This window comes from Macrotis lagotis, chromosome 4 (assembly GCF_037893015.1).
Source record: "Macrotis lagotis isolate mMagLag1 chromosome 4, bilby.v1.9.chrom.fasta, whole genome shotgun sequence".
Classification (NCBI taxonomy): domain Eukaryota; kingdom Metazoa; phylum Chordata; class Mammalia; order Peramelemorphia; family Peramelidae; genus Macrotis; species Macrotis lagotis.
The window spans coordinates 69,513,563-69,535,837 of record NC_133661.1 but is presented as its reverse complement, the minus strand read 5'-3'; the positions used below and the strand labels follow the sequence as shown (position 1 = coordinate 69,535,837).

Sequence of the window (22,275 nt, the reverse complement as noted above, 5' to 3'; positions counted from 1 at the left end):
GGGGGGAGGCAAGGGGGAATGAGGGAACCTTTGCTCTCATCAGAGATGGCTAGGAGAGGAAACAGCATATATACTCAATGGGGTATAGACATCTGGAGTAAGAAGGAGTGGGGAGTAGGGGGAAGGGGTGGGGATGTGAATAAAGGAGGGGAGGATGGACCATGGGGGGAGAGTGGTCAGATATAACACATTTTCTTTTTTTACTTCTTGCAAGGGGCTGGGATTAGATGGCCTGCCCAGGACCATAGGGCCAGGTGGATGCTGGGCCTAAGGGGTGGTATGGGGGCTCAGGGCTTCTTGGCCCCAGGACCAGGGATCTGTCTGCTGCTCCACTCAGCGACCCTACAGCAGAGTCATAGTGAAAGGAGAGAGAAAATAGAGTACACGGTAGTGGAGAAATAAGAAAGGAGGGAGTTGCGATCAGCAATGGCAATGGTGGAAAAATATGAAAGTAACTTTTTGTGATGGAATTATCATAAAGAATGTGATCCACCCGTGACAGAGTTGTTGGTGTTGGAACACAGACTGAAGCACATTTTTTGTTATTATTATTTGGGGGAGGGTGCAGGGCAAGTGGGGCTGGGTGGCCTGCCTGGGGCCACATAGCAGGGTGATCTTTGGGTGTCTGGGGTCAGATTTGGACCCAGGTGCTCCTGGCTCAAGGGCCAATGCTTTGGCTGCCACCCAGCCACCCCTACTATTATTACTATTTTATTTTATTTTAGGTCTTTTTTTTCTTCTTTTTGGTTTTTGCAGGGCAGTGGGGATCGGGTGGCTTGCATGTCACATGGCTGGGTGATTATTGGGTTTACGAGGCTGGATATGGACTCTGGTGCTCGTGGCTCCAGGGCTGGTGCTTCATCCATTGCGCCACCCGGCCATACCTACAATTATTACTATTATTTTTTTTGATTTTAATTTTTTTTCTCTCCCCTTTACTTTTTTCACCCAAGCAAGTCTATCTATATTCATGGGGGGAGGGGTATTTTGTTTACTTGTAAACAAGAATATTTTATTAATGTAAAAAAAACATTTGTACAAAATGAGAATAAAAAATAAATAAAAAAAAAAGAAAGAGTAGATTTGCCCTCCTTCAGAGTACAGAACCAGGACCAGTGGTTGAAAGTTACAGGAGAGGTATATATCTCCCCATCATGAAGAAGTTTTAAATTTCTAGTGTTCAAAAATGTAGGAGCTTTGGATGATAGTTAATTTCCCTTCACTGAAGATTTAGAGCAGGAGAGGACTTTAGAGATCATCCCTCCCAACCTTGTCATTTTATAATATAAAGGAACTAAGATCTAGAGAGGGAAAATTTATTTATGCAGCGGTCAGGTGGTATAGAAATGATGTCATACTGAGTGGGAAGCCAAATCACATGGGCTGAGAGATTCTATGAACTGCAGATGGACATTGAACCCACAGTGTGCTTGAGAAACTGTGCTTATGGGCTGTGGAATTCTATGATTTGTGGATGGACATGGAAACTATAGAGGGTTTGAGAATCTGCTTCCACTTGTGGCTGGAGGCATTCCTTCCTTTCTGCTTTCTGCAACTCTGCTATTGATAATTACCCAGAAGTTTTTCACCAAATAGCGTCCTTGATCCCTGCCCTTTATCATCCTTACTGGGATTCACAACAGGATTTTATTTGTGTAGAGACTAAAGAGAGAGAGGAGGCTGTGAATATGTTTTGAGATTTTATTTCCAAAATGAACTCGGACCCAGCATAAAAGATAAAAGATGGAATCTCAGCTTTGAGTACTGTTCTCAGTTCCTAGTTGTTGGAGAAGCAGCTCTTCTTCATTTCTGTCCTCTCAATGGTGAAGGAGCTGTGAGGATAGATGGTCCCTTTCTCCCCTCTCCCACCAAAGTACAGATCTAAACTCTTTTTGGGATCCCTTAACTTCCAAAGAAATTGGAATTATAGATTTTATTTTTCCTGTAAAAGATAGAACCTCCTCTCAGGTCTGGGTAATAAAGATACTAAATCTGGTTTCAGCCTTTTCCCCCACCTTCCTCCCTAGGCTGTCCAGCAAACCCAGGGAAAAAGCTTGTTGGTACTTGCAAAAGCCCCTTGAGGTAGGGGATCCAGTTGTCTTTCTTGTAGGCAGATACCAGAGAAGTTGGTGCCCTGGGGCACTTATCTCTTTCTGGGGCCAGGATTTGGAATTCTCAGGGAGGGGTGTAGGGACTGAAAGGTTGGAATGTCCTTTGTCCCAAAACTGGATTCCTCTGATGGACTAGATTAGGCTGAGCTGGGAGATAAGGGCAGGGACAGGTTGGTTTGTGTCTCCTATTGATCAGCAATAATGGAAGATATTATATGACTTACAGATCCTTGGACAGATGGGTCTTGATTTTCCTCAGGACTTTGTATATGCATCTTTTTTGTGCTTTTGTCTTTGTATATCTATCATTGTGTATACTCATATGCCAGAGCTGAGCGTGGTTAAAACTGTGAAGTCATTGGAATTTGTGTTGATGCTTTTATTTCCTTTTTTATAGTTCCCCTTCTTCCCTATATCCCTCCTAGGTTCTCCTTTTGTTATCCACCCTTCTATCTGGAAAGGGTCTGTTAAATTCATTCACATTCAGCAGTAAATGATTGATAACTAAAAATCGGGTCCACCTTCTCCTATCCACCCAGCTTTCCTCAGGGCTTCAAATTTAAACAGAATTAAAATCTTCAAAGACTGGAGCAAAGATAAGGGAAATTTTTTGGGGAAAGTAGACTGCCTTTCTGATTCCTGAAGTCACACACAGTGGCTACCTGAATATGGTGGCTTAAAGACCTATGTGCTTCTGTGTATACATACATACATGTATATGTATACATATATATGTATATATGTGTGTATATATACATACATATATATACACACATACAAGCAAGTCTGTCCATGAGTATGTATGTGAATTGTACTCTCCCTGTTGACATCAGTCCTTGACAATGTTCTAGTATGGAATATTACATAGATGGTTTATGAGCACTTTGACAACCAAGCAGCATCACTAGGAGTCAGCATAGATTCACTAAGAACAAATCATACCAAACTAACAATTTCCTTTTTTTCTTTTTAACAGTTATTAGACTGGCATAATCAGGAAAATAGCATCAGTATATGCATCTGTATTTCAGCAAGGCATTTGACAAAGTTTTTTGAGATCTATTTGTGGACAGTTGAACTTTTAGGTAGATTTCCAGTTGACTGAAAAACCATAACCAAAATTCTTGGTCAGTGGATCAATCTGCAAAGACATCTCAAGGAAATGCCACTAGGTTCTATCCAGTTTGACATTTTTATCCATGACCTGACTGAATACATAGAAGGAATTTTTATTACTTTTTCAGATGAAACAAACCTATACAATGTATGACAGAATCATTGTCCAAAAAGATCTCAACAGAAGGTATTGAGCCAAAATTAAAATTACATTTGTTGGCATAAATGTGAGGTTCTGCACTTAGGTTCTGTTTTTAATAAAGATGGGGAAGGCATAGCTAGAAGTTCATGTAAAAAAGATTTGAGGGTGGCATGGGTTAACCACAGAGCAATTAAGTAGACTGAAATAAAAAAAAATTGAACTTAGCAAGACCTTATCAACATAAATCCAATGGTCTGGTTTATTTACCTATCAAATGCGCCTTTGTACTCCTGCTCAAGAATGATGAGGTTTGTTTACCTGACTAAGGCTGTGTTTCTGACCATGTCTTCTAGTTTTGTCCCAGACTGAGACACTGCAATGCTTCACAGGCAAATTTCCTATTCTTAGACAGGAGATGAGGCCAAAAGAGAGAGCTGAAACTAGAATAAGCTCAATTCTATGGACTCTTCCCAGGCCACCTAGTCTCATTTGCATGAATCAGGTGGGACTTGACAGGGGCTTTACCTAGACTATAAATTCAATATGTCAATAATGGCTTCCAAAAAAAAAACCAAACTAGTGTGATCTTAGGTTGCATTTGTATTCCAATTTAAGTTGAGAACAGAAGTGATAATCTCTCAGTACTCAATGCTGGTCAGACCAAATCTGGAGTATTTTGTTTAGTTGTAGGTGGTGCAGTTTAAGACATTAACAAATTGGAGCTTGTCCAGAGTTGGAAAAGGAACTCAAAATTAAATAATAGGAGGAATAGTTGCAGGAATTGGGGATGGTTAGCCTGAAGAAGTGGTTTTGGAGTCGAGGGGACTTGATTCAATGATTCTCATTTTATCTAAATGAATAAGCAAGTGCATTGTCCTTTATTTTCCCTAATTTTAGTCCAGCTTTAATTTTTTTAGAGATCTTCTGCTGCCCCCAGGAGAATCATGACAGCAATGCAGGTAAAGAGAAATAGTCTTTTTAAAAAATGATTATGAAAGAGATTGCAAATTCTGTCGTTCATACATTCTCCCTAAATACTCCTTGTGTTGAAGAAGAGGCAATTCCCCTGCCCCATCCTCTGGCACATGTGTCCTACCCTGTTCTCCCATTTTAGGGTCAATTAGACATGAGACATTTGTAAAGAGTTAGGCTGACCCAGGATTCCAAGCCAAATCTGGCCAAATGAGGTTATTGATGAAACCTCATTTTCTGTAACAATGGCAATAAAGTGAAGGAAAGGACTGGAGAGGACTTGAAGAAGGCTCTAGGATCTAGCATTATGGAGAAACCAGAGGGGCTGTGTGTGTATGTGTGTGTGTGTGTGTGTGTGTGTGTGTGTGTGTGTGTGTGTGTGTGTGGTGTGTGAATAAGGAAGAGAAAGACAGAGAGAAAGAGAGAATAGGGGTATATGAGGATAGATAAAGAGAGCTGGACAATTTTTTTTTCAGAGAAAATGTATTTGTGGTAGAAAAGGGGGAAAGACATTTGAGGAAGAGTCCAGGGTTCAAAACTTTTGTACCCTGGGAGGATTAGGGAAGGGAACCCTGGGGATGACCCCTCTCCAAAGGCCCCTCTATTATCTAATCAGACTTCTCAATGGTTGGCATGACATCTACTTTTCCAGTTGTCCAGCCTTGTCAACATTTGGGGATCAAGAGGATTGAGCATCCCAACACCTTGGCTCTCAGGCTAGGCAGACCGGTTCTTGTAGGACTCCTATCTTGTGGGACACTAGCTAGAGTATGGCAGACCTCAATGTTCAGGAAACAACATCTGAGAACTCCAGGCTGGTCTGGGAAAGAGGAGGCATTCTCCTAGATAAGAGACTGCATTGAGAGTAAATATAAACTGCTATATAAGAGCCCACTCTATGTTAGCGGATAGTAGCACCTGTCATATATAAGCTGTCTACGGTGGCCACCTTCTGTAAATGGACAGACAGCACCACTGCATATAGGCAGACAGATGGCACTCACTGTACAGAAGCTGCAGACTACACCTGCTCTAAAGAAATGGACAGATGGCACAGGCTGTCTATAAGCCATATACTGTGCCCACTGTGTGTAAGCATACAGGGCACTGCCATATAGAAGCAAACAGATGGCACCTGCTATGTATAAGCTGAATACTGCAACTCACTGTTTAAAAGCACCATAGAGAAGCACCCATGAGACACAGTTGCATAGGAAAGGTGCTATTTTTAGAGGAATGAGAAAGTATTTTGGCAAAACATTTATTTCCTTTGTGGGTCTTCTTGTGTAATGTGGCACTCCCATTTCGAAATAATCTAAACATTGAAAATTACCTTTTCTTATCTGTCAAAGTATAGGACATATAGGACCTTACTTGCTAGAGGTGCATCTCGTCACATTCATTCTGAACTTATATGACAGGTGGGCAATCTGAGGCCCAGAGAGGAGAGGTGGCCAGGGAACAAGGTAAAGCCAAGGTAGGGATGGACTCAGGAGGTGGTGATATGTTCCTCAGAAAGGGTGGGAAAAGCTGCTTCTTGACTTAGTTTAAGACTGACTATTTTTGTTTGTTTTGGTCCTAGGAGAGAACATATGGCCCAGTGTTCAGGATGCTAGATCTGGAATCAAAGGACCTGGGTTTGGATCCTGGCTTGTTGCTTATGACCCTGGGTTTTGCCCTTTTAAGCTTCTGCTTTTCCATCTAAAAAGGTGGATGTGATGATCTTGCAAATTAGTTAGCTTTAAGTCTTTGATCAAGGGCAGAATAGTGTTGTTTAAACTGGACAAAGCATCAGCTTGCCAGATATTCCTGGCCAAATCCTTCTTGCCACTCATTCTCATTTCCCTACCCTAGCCAAGGAGGGGAAGTAGTGGTTAATCTGGAATCAGAAGGAGCAAGTTTTGTTAGATATGAGAAGCTTCCATACAGGAAGCACTTATACTTCCGGATGATCAGTGAGCCAAAGCAACAGATGACTGAAGGATTGAGGTTGCCATCTAGGCCACCCTTTAGATTCACCTGAGGCTGTACCGATATCCATCTTTGACCAGCTAGATTCTGTACTGACTAACAACTCATGAAATTCCTCTTTTCATTTTTTTAGGTTTTTTTTTTTTGCAAGGCAAATGGGGTTAAGTGGCTTGCCCAAGGCCACACAGCTAGGTAATTATTAAGTGCCTGAGGTCATATTTGAACTCAGGTCCTCCTGACTCCAGGGCTGGTGCTTTATCCACAATGCCACCTAGCTGCCCCCCTCTTTTCATTTTTTAAAAGTCACATTTCTGGGTTCTGCAGTAGGGGTGTGGACTTAAAGTACTTACAGTAGTGTGGGGGAAAGGAGAGGTGAAGGGAGAGGAAACCTTTGGAGTAGATGATCATGCCTAGGGATTAGGGAGCTTTCCCAACTGTTCTCTTCAGGCTTTATTAGATTAGAAACTTCTTCACAAGATTATTAAATCTGACAGTCAGATCTGTGCATCTCCCTCAGTGTCTAAGACGGTGTAGTTAATAATAAATGTTTGTTGACTTAAATTGGAGTCAAAATCCTCCTTCTGTCCAGTCAGTTTTTCCTTTCTCACAGTATGCCAGGTTGGAGGTGGTAGTCAATGGGTGAAGTTAAAGTCATCATAGAATTACTGTGTAATGGGAGCAGCACTAAGAAGGATATATAAGCTCAAAGCAGATAATAAAGAGAGGAATTATTCCTGCTACATAATGCAAATCTGTCATTCATGTCTGTGTCAGCTTTCTTTACCTAGGAGGACTAAGGCCATGGTGCCAATCTGGCTACAAATGCCAAGTGGAAGAAACAAGGGGTAGCCAAATTGGGACCCCAGACCTAGAAGTAAGATTAGCCTGTGTTCACATGGGCCTGAAGCAGGGTCCTGAGGAGTCAAGAGAATTGGGGATAGAAAGGGTGCATTTACTGGGTTTGGAAGGGAGATCAGGGGAGGGGTTGACACTGAGTTTGTGGGAGAGTCACTGTTACCATGCCTCTTCTATCACTTGTACACAAGTCCAATCTCCTTTATTTCAGGTAAAAATGGGGGGGGGGGAAGGGGAGGGGGTAGGGAATGAAAGACTCAGCAGAATGTTTCCCTCACCTCCCTCTTCCCAGGCCCCTTCGGATCTCCTGCTACCCTTAGACCTCTGGGGGTGAGGGAAGTTTCATCCTTTTTTCCCCCCCAAGGCCATCCTTTTCTGTAGTTGTTTCAGTGCAGCTTTTCTGAGATTCTGTACTTGACCTTGTTTTGTTTCTCTTTGTTTTGTTTTTGAAAATTAATTTATTTATATAGATATATTTTTTTTTCTTAAAAAGCAATAGTCCTTTGGTCCCTAAACTCTAAGGAATGATATGACTGAAAGAAGTAAGTCCTGCCTCCCCAGTAAGGAGAGGACAGATAAAGCCAGGGGATCTGCAGACCCCTCTCTCCCACCTTCCTTTCTCTCCCTTTCCCCACACTCATGAGGGCTAGATCTTAATACTTATCTCTTTCTAGAAGTTTAACATCTTGTCAGCCTTGGTTCTTTCCACCCAGATGTGGAGAGACAAAAAAAAAACCAACCCATCAAAAACCATCAAAAAACAAAAACAAGACATTGGCTTTAGCCCCCTCTCACTGGCTTTGGTTTAGATCCGTTTCCTCCTGCAAGAGGGCAGGAGGATAACTGCTTCACTGGTCCTGGCAAAACCTCCTCCAGCACTGCTGTTCAGCACAATGCTCCAAGCTGTCTCTTCCCAACAGCTCTGGTTGGCTCAAAGAAACCCAAGGCTTCTTGGGTCACTGGCCTCCCCGAAGGCTTCCTTGGTTCCATGTGTCCAATTCTGTGGCCTCTCGAACTTCAGGATTTTGTTGTTAGTTGTTTTGTTTACAAGAAAGAAAGCAAAAATCAATTCAGAGCTTAAAAAAAAAAGACCCCACCACATAACCAGGGCGACTCTCTCTCTCTCTCTCAATCGCTCTCCTCTCTTTCTCTCTCTCTCTTTCTCTCTTTCTCTCTCTCTTTCTCTCTCTCTCTCTCTCTCTCTTTCTCTTGAGGGCAGCCAGGACAGGAGCTTCCTCCTCTTCCTCCAGCGTGATATGTTGCAAAGAAAGAGAGTTACAAGTTTGGATACTGTACGTGGGAAAAGGGAAACACTCTTCATACAGGACAGGTTTTCCAGCCTACAACAGAGCAAAGGTCAGAGGGAAGATTAGTGGGAAAGAGGGGACAAGGGCCCAGCTTGCTAGGAAAAACTGAAGAACTGAAAGCTAGGATGGGCAAAGGGCGAAACTTCCAGGCCTGGTTACTATCTTGGTCTAAAACTCCCGCTTCTCACCAGTTCTTCCTCCCCAACCCCTGGAATTACATCTCCATTTCTTTCATTGGAAAAAAAAAAGAATGCTCTTTGCCTTGACTAGGTTCAAAGTTGATTATCTTGGAGAAGTGGGAGGAGGGAGGCAGGGAGACGGGAGGGAGTGAGGCATGAATGTATGTATGCTGGGCTGTGACTTTAATTCTTTTCTAGATTTCTGGATTCTTTTCTGGAGTTCCTGAAAGAGAGAGAAAGGAGGAGCAGAGAATCAAGGGGCAGGCAGCTTTGGAGAACAGGGTGTGTGCTCTACAATCCATTTAAGGCCCAAGAACCTTATAAGAATTTGAGTTTTCACAATAACTTTGAATCTTTAGAAGTTGAGCTGAAATTTTTGTTTAGAAGTTGAGCTGAAATTTTTGTTTTAAAATGTCATTATTTTTTGTTTTGGGAGAGGGAGAGTACTCTCCTGACTCCTTGTCTTTTCTTTCTTTCTTTTTTTTAGGTTTTTGCAAGGCAAATGGGGTTAAGTGGCTTGCCCAAGGCCACACAGCTAGGTCATTATTAAGTGTCTGAGACAGAATTTGAACCCAGGTACTCCTGACTCCAAGGCCGGTGCTTTATCCACTAAGCCACCTAGCTGCCCCTCCTTGTCTTTTCATTAGCCATCTCCCAGGCCTGAAATTCTTTCTGTTTCTATTTTACCTCCTGCTTTCTCTTTTCTCTTTTTAGACTCATTTCAAATCCCATTTTCTGCAAAAAAAACTTTCTTAATTCTTATTATTAGTTCCTTTCCTCCAAGATTATATTTTGTTTATACTGTGTATGTCTTGAATATATATGTTTATATGTTTTGTCCCTTATTAGAATGTAAGTTTTTCAAGGATGAGGGCTGTTTTTGCTTTTTTTATTGTATACCCCATGCTTAACATAATATAGTGAGCACTTTTGTTTTGTTATTTTTTTTAGGTTTTTTTTTTTTTTGCAAGGCAATTGGGCTTAAGTGGCTTGCCCAAGGCCACACAGCTAGGTAGTTATTAAGTGTCTGAGGCTGGATTTGAACCCAGGTACTCCTGACTCCAGGGCCAGTGCTTTATCTACTGCACCACCTAACGTCCCTTATAGTGAGCACTTTAAAAAAAAAACCCAAAACAAAACAACTTGACTAATTCATTTATGTGTATCTTTGGATTTCCCCCATCTGTTTAACCCATCTATTCCCTGACTAATACTAGCAGTAAAAATCCTTATAAAAACCAAACAGAATTCGTGTTTATGTGGCAATATGTAAACTATGTACCAGATCCAAAATTGGGCTGGCAATAAACAATCCCCAATTACCAGAACGCAGTAGTGGCCTATGTAGGGGAAGAATAGGTGGGGTGAGTATCAGTATAAGCATATATTCCTGTCCACATCAAGGGTCTGACTCCTGAATTCACATAAAATCACTTTGTGTTTTGCTGACTCATTATCACACTCGCTCTAGTCACTGTTTCAATTCTCTTTTTGAAAGCTACAGGCCCTTCCTTTCCCTTTTCAGTCTCAGCATATACCTTACCTACATTACTGAGAAGATGTAGACCTCCTGGCATTTCTCCCTCAGCTTCTAGACCACAAAACTTCTCCTTTCTTCTATATTAAGAGGAAGAAGAGGTGAGCCTCCTTCTTGCCAAGACCATCTCTTCCATCTGGATCCTTGATCTCATTGTCTTCCCATCTGCTTGGAGATCTTACTCCATCTGTCACATTATTTCTTTTGTGCATCATCAATTTTTCCCACTCTTCTCTGTCTATAGATGTACCTCAAGACTTCTTATCTTCCATCCAAAAAACCCTTACTGTGATTTTGCTCCTGTTCAATTGCTCCCATTTTTTAATGTCTAATTTTATACAAAAGTAGTCTACATTCACTGTCTCTATTTCATTACCACTCAGTCCTCAGGTCTTCATAATCTGAATTCCGCTACCAAATCTCCCCTGAAAATACTCTCAAAATGTTACCAATGACAATCTAATCCAATATTTTTGTTTGTGTCCTCCAATCCAGTTCCAGCTTTGGACATTGATGACTGTCTTGTTTCTCTAATGCTGTTGCCATTGATCTCCTTCCTCTCTAACTGTTCCTTCTGTTTCCTTGTTACTTTTCCTAATATTCTCTAAGTAGAAATCTTTCCCTAAATTCTGTCCTTGACTCTTTTCTCTCACTTTATGTGCTTTCCCTTAGCAATCTCATCCACTATTATGGTTTCAATAATCATCTCTATGTTTATGACTTGGCAGCCAGGCCTGAAGTCAGGAAGAGTCCTCTTCCTGAGTTCGAGTCAGATACTTGCTAATTATGTGACCTTGGGTAAATCACTTAACCCTTGTTTGCCTCAGTTTCCTCATCTGTAAAGTGAGCTGAAAAAGGAAGACAAACCACTCCAGAATCTTTGCAAGAAAACCCCAAATGGTATTTATAAGGAATTAGACATGACTGAAAAATGACTAAAAATCTTCATGACTCTTAAAACACTTTATATTTAGCTCTTGTCTGAACTTCAAAGACTGATTTCAGCTTGAATGTTTTGTTATTATCCTGATAATAAAGTTATCATGCCCAAAATGAACTTTATTTTTCCCTTTAAACCTTATTTCCCCTTTAAACCTTATTTTCTCTTTTTGACTGGCTTCACAATTCCTGGTCACGGCCTCCTCACATTCCCAGTTACCCAGATTCAAGACCAGTAACCCATCCCCCTTCTTTTTCTTTTTGTCCTCATTTAGTCAGTTGCCGGGTCTTGCCAATTCTTCTTTCACCTCCTTTTATCCCTATCTCATCTACTCTGGGCAGTAGAATCCTATTCTTCCTGTAATCCTTTGCTTGTAACACTATTTAAGGGGGAGGAAGGTTTTTTTTTTCATTTTTCTTAGTCTTCATTGACAGCCAAATCTGTTTCCTTTTTCTGGGCTTTAGTATCCCAGATGTTAATTTTTATTAGATCCTGCCTCTTCTTTGTATTCAGATTCCCTTGTCTCCTCTAGCTTTCATCTTCTATTTAAAATTTTAAAAGAACTAAATTGATTGATGAGTTCCCTAAGCAACTACCTTAGTCTCTTCAGACTTTCTCTTTCTCCCTTTACTACTAATCTGGAATAATGTGTTTTGTATGGTCAGATGATTTTGAGAGCATCCCCTCTTCCTGAGTCACTTTTTCCTTTAGAAACTTAAGATGATGAGGTCCAACCTATATTTTATCTGAGCTCTATAAAGCCCCCACTCCCTAAATCTAAAACATTCATAAGACAGTATCTAGTTTCCCCCTCATTTTCTATTATAAATTTTAAGATGCAGTGTCAATTTCTCATAGGACTTCTTTAGCAAAAAATTTTTCCCTTAGAGTAAGGATCAGTCTCAGAATAGTTGTTCTTTTGCTTCCTCCAATTGAAAAAAATCCAAGTATTATTTATGAAAATCATGAATTTTTTAGTTCTGTTTTGGGGAGAGAATAAGCTCTAGCAGATATATTTATAATTAGACTTTTCCATCACAATTATATCATTCTAATTCAAAGAAGGGATAGAATTGTTGTTTGAGGGAAGATGAAACAATGAAGAAGTTAGAAGACTGACTATTCAATATCTATTTTTTTTTCCAACTAAGGAAGATGATCTTCAGACTTGGAAGTATAGAACAAAAATGGTTAACAGGGTCCTAGAACCCAGGATTAGCAAGGAAATAGAAAAAAAAATAACAAGCTGTCCTCAACTACAACCCTGAGCCTTGAAAGAATGGGTTGGTGTGCTTGCTGAGCTGCAGTTAATGTCTGTTGAGGAAGTATGGAAAACAGGAGAGAGGCCCTAGGGTTGGAGATGGATACATGTTGTCACAGTTTTCAAAAAAGAGAAGATGAATTCTTCAAATTATAGGCCAAAGGGTTTGCTTTTATTTCCTGCCAAGTGTTTTGTCCTTGAATAAGGGATGTTATGTAAGGGAGATCAGAATGGGTTTATCAAGAAAAAAATCATGCCAGACTAATCTCATTTCCTCTTTTGACAGATAAGGTAGATCAGGGGAATTATGTAAATAGTCTATATACCTAGATTTTAACAAGGCATTTGACAAAATCTCATGCTATACTTATATACAAGATACAGAGATCTGGGATGGGGATGGATGATTTTATGTATAGTTTATGTGGATTTGGGACTTGTCAAATAACTAAATCAGAGGTTTGGAGAGAGGCTCTCTACTAGGTCCTATTAATTTAAAACTTTTTTTCAATGAAGATAGTATGTTATGCTTATCCAATTTAATGACATTTAATAAGGATAAAAGCAAAGTATTCCAAGACTGGTTCCAAGAGCTAATTGTTCAAGTATTGGATGGGGGAGCTATGTTGAGGTAATGAATCATGCGAAAAGATGTGGGACTTTTAGTGGACTAGAAATTCAATATGAGTCAATTGTTATATGACACCCCCAAAAATGGTAATTATTGTCTTAAAACTGCATTTAGAAATGTATTACCTAAGGATATGCAGAGGCAATTTACAGATGAGGAAATCAAAGTGATCTATAATAATATGAAATATTGCTCTAAATCTTTACTGATTAGAGAAATGCAAATTTAAGCATCTCTGAGATACTACCTCACACCTCTCTGACTGGTCAATATGACCAGAAAGGACAATGATTTCTGGAGAGCAATTTGGAATTATGCTCAAAGGGCAATAAAAATATGCATATGCTTTGATCCAGCAATACCACTACTGGGTCTATACCCTGAAGAGATCATGGAAAAAGGTTAAAAACATCACTTGTACAAAAATATTCATAGCAGCCCTGTTTGTGGTGGCAAAGAATTGGAAATTGAGTGAATGTCCATTAATTGGGGAATGGCTGAACAAATTGTAATATGTATGTTAAGGAACACTAACTACTATTCTATTAAAAACCTGGAGGGATGGGAATTCAGAAAAGCCTGGAAGGATTTGCATGAACTGATGCTGAGAGAGATGAGCAGAACCAGAACATTGCACACCATAACAGCAACATGGGGTTGATGATCAATCTTAATGGACTTGCTCATTTCATCAGGGCAACAATTAGGGACAATTTTGAGGTATCTGCAATGGAGAATACCATCTGTATCCAAAGAAAGAAGTGTGGAGTTTGGACAAAGACCAAAGACTATTACCTTTAATTAAAAAAAAATCTTATTATGTAATCTTGCTCTTACATTTTGTTTTTTACTTAAGGACATGATTTCTCTCTTAACACATTCAGTTTTGATCATTGTATAGCATGGAAACAATGTAATGACTATCAGACAGCCTTCTGTCGGGGGGGGGGAGGAAGCAAGAGTAGGGGGGAAAATTGTAAAATTCAAAAATGAATCAATTAGGAGAGAGAAAAAAAGCAATGTATTGCCTAAAATGGAGGAGATGACAGTTTCTCTAAACTTTGTCATTGTCTTATCATGGCTACAATACTGTGTTTTTCTGAGGACCATATATTGGGAAGGACTTTGACAAGGTAGGTTATGTATAGAAGAGTGAAATCAGGATGGTGATGAATTTTGAAAACTTACCATACAAAAATTAGTTGAAGGAATAGGGATTGTTTATTCTGGAGAAGAGAAGATTTAGAGGGAATATGTTGACTGTCTTCAAGTACATGAAAGGTTATCGTGTGGAGCAAGGATTGCATTTGGTATGATTGACCCAAGGAAGCAGATATAGGACTGATTGGTAGAAATTGAAGAGAAGTCAGTTTGGGTTTTCTATGAAGTAAAACTTTATATCTTTCTAGGAGTAGCAAGGATGACCTGAGGAGGAAATTAGTTTCCTCTTATTACAAGTCATTATGGATTTTGTAGAAGGGATTTCTTCTCTGAAAGGGCTTAGAATGAATGACTTCTTCCAGCTCTGATATTCTACAATTTTAGTTCAAAAGAGTACTCTTACCACTGAGGCAACTCTTAGTTCTCCCATCTTTAGTGGACATTAGATACTTCATGAATTATTTTGTTCAAAAGAGTTCATTACCTGGTGAATTCTGTGGTCTCCATCAACTGAGATTCTGCTATTCTGTGATCTATGAAAAACATGCTGGATCTATAGCAGGGATGGAAGCTTTACCATTAGGTCATGTAGTCACTATGCCATCAAGAAAGGCCATAATTCCCCAAACCAGACAGTGTCTTGGAGAGATTCTGAGTCAACAATGAGACCTACTCTCTTACCCACAGAGGTCCCCATAGTACACAGCTTTGACCTCTGATTACAGTAGGGGGTTTTAAAGACTAATCTTGGTGGTTTCCAAATTTCTCAACCATTCATCAATTATTAGATCTGCAGGAAATAGTGAATTAAAATGGGTAGGGGGTAGAAAAGAGGGGATGGAGAATTAAAAGTCATCATTTGTATGGCATATATAGATGAACAGAGTGAATGATTGTAGTCTAGCATGGACAATAATTCCAACCTGTTGTCTTGATGATTAATGAAAGTAATATTTCAGTTGATGCTCCAAGTTATTTTTTTTGTTATATCACATGCTCTTGGAAGTGAGGGTAATATGTAGTAGTGATCAAATTGAATGCTAAATTCAACAGAGAACTATGAGATATGAGGTGATGCAATGAGTAGAGATTCCTTTTAGAGTAAAAGATTGAGAGTAGACTGATCCAAGATATGAAATAATTCAACTTTTTGAATTTGTTAATGACTCATAGGGCATCTTATTCTTGAGACAATGGATAAATTAGTCACAAAATCTAAGGTATTGCTATTTATAGAGCCACAAAAGTTCCTCCCAGAAGCAAATATCACAATGTTTTATATAGCTGCCATTACTCTAAACCTATGGCCTCAAGAAGTTCAGAGTTCCACCTGCATGGTTTTAGACAACCCATTGAATAAAAAATCAAATTTTTGTTACATAGGCAGATCACCTTTTAATGAGCCACTCTGGTTGTGAGAGGAGTACTCCTTCAGGAGTTAGGGTAATACCACCTTAAAGGATGATTGACAGCTGAGTCTGAGACCAATTGGTCTCATACAGGAAAGTTCTAATCATGACTTTGAAAACACTGAGTTCTACCATGAAGGGTCATTGTGATTCTATGTAAATAAGGTCAAGACTTAATTTATGCCAGAGTTGGCAGTATCAACCTCAGATGTTCAAGAGAATGCCTTTGGATATTTTAGTAAGTCCACCAAGGACTTACTGTGCTATTTCACAAAGTGTGAGCCCACTTGTGAACTGGAAGCAATACCTTATGATGTGTCAAAATAGCTACAGAGTCTTAATAGCAGCAAGAATCTCATTGCAAAACAGCATCATCCTGGCCTAGGTCTATCTTTGACACCACACTGCTTATGAGAGGGGCTTCAGGAATCCTAACTCATTCTCTTTATTTTTTTTTTTTTGCACTGGTATTCCCTCTTGTTTAGCAAATAATCAGTCTTGGCATAAGTGCTCATGGGAAGTGTGCAGCATGTGGACATACTGTGTGCATTATGGAGTAAATCAGAAAATCATGTTCCATCAAGTTGTGAAGAAATAAATTTTGTAGATTATTTAAAAACCATGGGGGGCATTCAACAATCCAAATGGTTTGATAGACAGTACATTGCATATTGACAATGTCTGGAAGGCTGTTTTCCATTCATTGCTCCATTAATTTTTTTTTAAGGTTTATGTAAGGCAAATGGGGTTAAGTGGCTTGCCCAAGGCCACACAGCTAGGTCATTATTAAGTGTCTGAGGCTGGATTTGAACTCAGGTACTCCTGACTCCAGGGCCAGTGCTCTATTCACTGTGCCACCTAACTGCCCCGCTCCATTAATTCTTACCAGACTTGTGGGTCCCCTGGAAATCCAGGTTGGTGAACAGGGCAAGTAGGGATTATTTAATCCAGGAGGTTGGGAATCAGAGGTGGGGGAGGAAAATTTTGAACCATAATGACAAAAGTATAAATTTCCTTGCTCTTTTTCTGAATGGATAATAGAAGCTATGGACTAGATAAACGATTATGTATGTATCTAGGTCTCTTTAGAGAATCTTGGTCTTTGCCTCGTCAGGGAATATATAGCTGAAGCACAAGAAGAGGGGCATCTGGGATCCTATTAATGGTGTGGTCAAGTAATTGAAAAGAGCACAATATGTCTACTTTATATTAAAGATGACTTGAAAATCTTTGTCCTAGGAGAGGAATTTCATAATGGGGGCTAATGACTAAAGGTTTTCTTTCAAAAGCAAGTGATTTTTTTCCAGGAGTGAATTATTCTCCAGAATCTGGCACAGCTCAGTCCTTTCTTGAACTATGTTCTTTAGAGTAGGTGAGTTAGGAACTCGAACCAATGGTTGAAACTGTGCAGCTCCAGTCACTTGATCTCTAATACAACAAGGGAAAGGGAAGATCAAATATAACAAGAGACTAGGTCAAGGTTTCTGTATTGTTTTCTACTTAATAAGGGTTTAGTTTTGAACTGAATTGATTAAGACTAGAATGACAAACTATCATTTTCCTTTCTGAAAAACAGGTGGGGTTGAAGGAAGTTATGTTGCTGGTATTTCAGGGATGTCTATGAAAGGGAGTGAGGAAGGGTGGCAGCAATATGAGCCAGAGAAAGTCTCAGAGGTGCTTGAGTCTGTAAGGGCAGTAGCTCTAGCACCAAGGGTAGGAGAGACTGAATGGTAGGCCCGAGGGAATGTGAGTCCATCAGAGGGTCTATTCGTTCTAGATGAAACAGGTATTTTTCACACTTTTACTATCTGTTGGTGGGTCAACTGGCTAACCATCATCTAAGCAATCTAGGAACAGGTACAGCCTTTCAGTTTTTAATCAGGTTCATTTGGTTTGGATGAATTGTGACTGGCATCCTCTGTGTTATTGCATGGTTCCCTCAGCATGAATGATGACTGAATCATTGCAGAATTCAATGCTACAGCAGGTTGAGCTAGAAGCAGAACTGAGTCTTAACCCAGGATGCCCAATACTAGGCTATAAAGCTACTTCTGTATGAATCAGTTTGCCTCAAATAGCATCAACCTCTCCAAAGAGTGGTTAGTGAGACTCATTCATTGCAAAGTATATCAAATCCTCAGCCTATGTACCTTGAAGATGCTGGAGTATTCTACCATTGGGATCTGATGATTGGTAGTTTCACCTTGTAGCAGGCCATGAAAAAAATCTGAAAAGAATTTCTGAATAAAATTCAGGAAGAAACAAGGAGCTATTTTTCAGGGGAGATACAGAGTGGATACCAATGGTCAGGAATACTCAACAACTGAAATTTTGGGAAGACTACCTTTACCTGCTTAAAATGAAAACTTAGATAAATCCATTAGTACTCTTGTTTTATTGAGAAACTGGGGAATTCCACAAGTTGGCCAGAGAACTTTTCTAATAGAAATATTCTTTAAAATGAAGGTGACTAAGTTTCTCCCTGCTACTAGAACTTTTTGGTTTCCTTCCAAAAGCAAGTGATTGTTTCCAGGAGTGAAGCATACTCCAGAATCTGGGATTCTCTCTAGAGCTGCTGTTGGAAGGAAGCATTTTGGGTTTGTGAAAAGATTTTGCTGCAAAGTCAGCATGCGCCCCCTCTGGATGCTTCATTGCTCGGAATAACTAAAACTTGAACAGTGGAGAAAGCTGAAATGTCCTGGCCTGTGCTAGGCTGAGGGAGGGTATTCGGGAAAGAGTAATCAAATCTACTGAATGGTGACTTGAGCTTGGGTCAATGCTAGTACCTAATCCAATAGCAACGATAGGCAAATGCCAGAGCGCTTGGGGCAAAATGACAGAGACCCAGGGGGGCACCAGAGTGGTTTGCTAACAGGTGAACAGCATGAAGCAGGGTAGTAATTAAAAGAAGTACTGGTGTGTAAGGTAGCAAGGTTCTTTCTATTCAGGGTGAGAGGTGAGGCACAGTAACTGAGGGGCTCTAAAATCAGAGGTTCAAATAGAAACCATTTCTAAGGAAGAAAGTCAAAGCAGGATTAAAGTCAGAATAGGACATGACTGAGGACCAGGTAAAGATGATAGTGCCCCTACCTTGATCAGATCCAATGGCAAGGTCACACCCACCTTTCTATGAGTTGCAGATGGTGCTGACACAAGACCCTGATGAGAACCTGGATTCCATCTAGGATTCAGTTGAGGATGGTCTGATCCCAGCAAAGGCCTCATAGAGGCTGGCTTCCCAGGTTTAAGAAGAGCTTGCTTATTTGACTCAGTGAATTTTATCCTTGGATGGAGGGATAGTTTGAATAGAAGGTGCTGTCTTCCCCTCTTCTTAGGTGGATAAGGTAGCAGACACTAGATCTCTAAGTAAAGACCTTTAGAGCAGAGAAACCCTATTGTGGGGGTGCTTCCTAGGAGAGAAATGGCTCAAGAGGTCCATTGAAGGTTCTAGTTCTAGTGGGTTGCAATCTAACCCTTTATTCATATTTTCTCAGTCAAAGTACTTGACTTCTGTCTCTTAAAAAGTTTACTGAACTCCCACTCCTTTCTATGAGTCAGGGTCTTTGAGGGCTATGAAGAGGCTTAATATATCTATGATTTTCCTTCATTGCTTAGAAACTTTAGATATGAGAAATAAGTATGCAGAAAGATGGTGGGAAAACTGGACTGAGACCCAGGGCCTTGGGCCTTGGTTCTATTAGATTTCTGGTGCTCAGATATATGAGTACTGTCCCAAGGTCCCTTAGGGAAAACCAGTCTTTAGCTTAATCCCATTGAAAGGGCAAGTAGAACCAACAGCAGAACACCCCAAGGACCACAATATACCATAAACCATCCTTATCACACAGGACATTGAATGCAGGCATACATGGTCACATTACAACACAAGAAAGAGTGGCAGGTTGGGAAAGAGGAAGAGGAGAGGGGTGAAGAGGGAGAAGAAGTAGGAGAGGAGGAGGAAAGGAAAAATAAGAGATAAGGGAAGATAAAGGGAGTAATAAGGAAGAAGGATAAAAGGAGAAAATATAAAAGAATATATGGAGCAGAGGAAGAAGAAATGGAGGAAGAGAAGAAAAGAAGGAAGGTTGGGACTGAAGAGGGGGAAGAGGGTGAGAAAAAAGAGGAAGCAAAATTCAAAGTCACAACTAATCAAGACAGATCAACCAGCACTCCAATAACTCTCCACCATGGGCACTAAGTACGGCACTCCACAATCCCTGCCCCCCCCAAAGGAAAGACCACTAAGAAGTGAAGGAAGGGTAGAGAGCTGAGAGCACAAGATTGAGGACTCAAAGGCACATCATGCAACGACCTCACAACTGGTTACATGACGTCATCAGGGGACAGATGACACCATGCTTAAGTGACTTACAGTTTCAGGTTATTTGGGGAGGGATAGGGTATTTTGGGGTCTCCCATAACAGCTAGAAAGCCACTGTGGGGCCATCTGGTCTGGTGGGTGGTGATTGGGTTGAAAAGACAAAACATAAAGAGAAGAGGAATTGGTTTGATGGCCATTTCTTAGATTTAGGATGTTCAACCTATCTTTTTTTTCTTTTAAACCAGACACTCCCACCCTGGTAGCCCTCAAAATTGGCCTTTCCATCTCTGGACCCAACTCATCAAACCTCTCAGTACAGGAGAGGCGGGAGAGCCTGGAATGAGGGATATTATTTGAACATTTGTATCAATTTAACACAAAATCCAGAGTTCATCTCTATCAGAAGTGGCCTGGGTCTTACTGAGAAGTGTAAAAATCCTCTGTACCTTGACCCTATTTTTCCTTATCATTCCCTTCCTGGGACTCAACTGACTAGAGCCTCCATCATAGGATTCCCTTTCCTATAAAACTCCAGGCTCTACCCAAATCCTGGGTTTTGTCAAAATGTATGACTATGGTGACTGGAACCAATATTGGCCTCTTGAAGAGAGTGAGAGACTGCTGATCTAATTAGGGTGGTGGGAATTCTCTTCCAAGGCACACTTTGTTGAGGAGCTGGCAGATACTTTAGGAACTCAAAAGGCTAGGGCCTTTAGGGGAAAGGATCTCATCCCTTTGAGGAGACTAGTCCCCTGTCCTCCTGGTTTTATCAGGAACCAATCGGATCTCCACTCAACTCCCATTAGCCTAAACTGACATGCTCTGAATGACATTTGAGTCTTGGGGACACTAGTCTAGAGGAGAGGGGATGAGTCAGCTGATAAGGCAGCACATACTAGGGTATTGTCTGACCAGTGAGGGTGGCTTTAGATACCTAGTGGCTAGGGAGCATCCATTGACCCTGACTGTGCCCATCTCACCTGTCTGTAGTCAGTCAGGGCTGGATCAGTAGGGCCGATTGGCATCCTTTGGCCGCTTCAGCTGAACCTTGAGCCGCTTCATGCCAATCTGAAAGCCATTCATGGCCTGGATGGCGGTCTGCGCACTGGCTGGATTGTCAAAGCTAACGAACCCTGAGAGTGGGGAGGAAGATTATAGTCATTTCCATACCTTTAACACTCTTAAGGTTTCACTTCATCCCACAACAAAGCTCCCTGTCATCATCCCATAATTTCCTAAGTCTTTCATAACTTCTCTTTACCTTCCCACAAAACTTCATAGTTCATGATCCCATGTTCTCTTCTTCCATAGTCCTCAGCTTTACAACCTCATATATGTTTCTTTTTTAAATTTTTTTTCCTATTACATGCAAAAACAATTTTTAGCATTCATTTCTTAAACCTCATAGATGTTTCCAAATCAATTATCCACTTCTCTCATCTTTCTTTTCCCCAATCATACTTCATTATGGGTACCTAATGCCCTAGTTTCATTTCAAGATAGTGTAGTTCTGGGTGAGAGAAGGGGAGGTGACATTGTATATGCGTGTGTGTGTGTGTGTGTGTGTGTGTGTGTGTGTGTGTGTGTGTGCTCATGTAGAACCTGATTTACCCTCTTCTGAAGGTCTTGAGGTCTTGATTCTGTGATGCCTTCCCTGGACTAATTCATTACCTGAGTTAGAAGTGAGTCTTATACCAAAGAAGACTTCTTCCCAGCAATGACTCCCAGGGAGGGAGGTTTGTTGACTGGAGTCTATTTTCCCTCAATTTTCCATCCTACACTTATCTGTCCAGTCCCTCCCTGGACCTTCTTTTCTCTTTCTCCTTATCTTTTCTTCCATTTCTTCTTCTCTGCCTTCAGGATATCCTTGATGGTCTCAGTTTTTCTAACCCTTCCTTAGCTGTTGTCAGAGTATAATTGCATCCACTGAGTTTCTACTTTCCAATTGACTTCAGGGTCACTTGCTGGCCATTGTGATCCAGGGCTACCCACATTCAGGTTAATACATAAAAAGAGTTGGAGAGTATATACCATCCTTGTCATGGCATCAGGCTCTCTCTTAGAATATAGATGTGAGTATCTTGCTTCACCTGAGCTCCAGTTAATCACAGATATTTTGAAATCCTTACTACTGTCAACTTCCAGGGTTCTATGCTTGATTGCCTAGGACCTCTGACAACTCAGAGCCTTTAGTGGGTTAGTCCTGGATCTATACTTCTTTTAGGTGAATTGAAGAACAAGAAGCTTTACTTTCACCTAATTAATCTGAGCTTTTAATACTAACATAGTGTTATATAATCTCAAAGTTAGGCCAACAACTCAGAGTTCATCTTATCATAGCTATTTCTCTCTAAATTATCCC

At 40.5% G+C, this 22,275-nt stretch overlaps 1 protein-coding gene across 11 annotated transcripts in view; it reads right to left on the bottom strand.

The window, feature by feature from the left end:
* Nucleotides 1-1,365: 1,365 nt before the first annotated feature.
* The window catches only part of CELF6 (CUGBP Elav-like family member 6), a 150,893-nt gene continuing 129,983 nt past the window's right edge, over nt 1,366-22,275 (bottom strand). For 8 of the 11 annotated variants that reach the window (XM_074233037.1, XM_074233038.1, XM_074233028.1 and 5 more), the window contains one exon: nt 12,903-21,046. In XM_074233037.1, the coding sequence (XP_074089138.1) occupies nt 20,919-21,046 (128 nt within the window). In that variant the 3' untranslated portion in view covers nt 12,903-20,918. Of the gene's footprint in view, nt 8,877-12,902; nt 21,047-22,275 lie in introns of those variants that run through there. The other 3 variants (XM_074233031.1, XM_074233030.1, XM_074233029.1) reach the window with 3 other exon arrangements.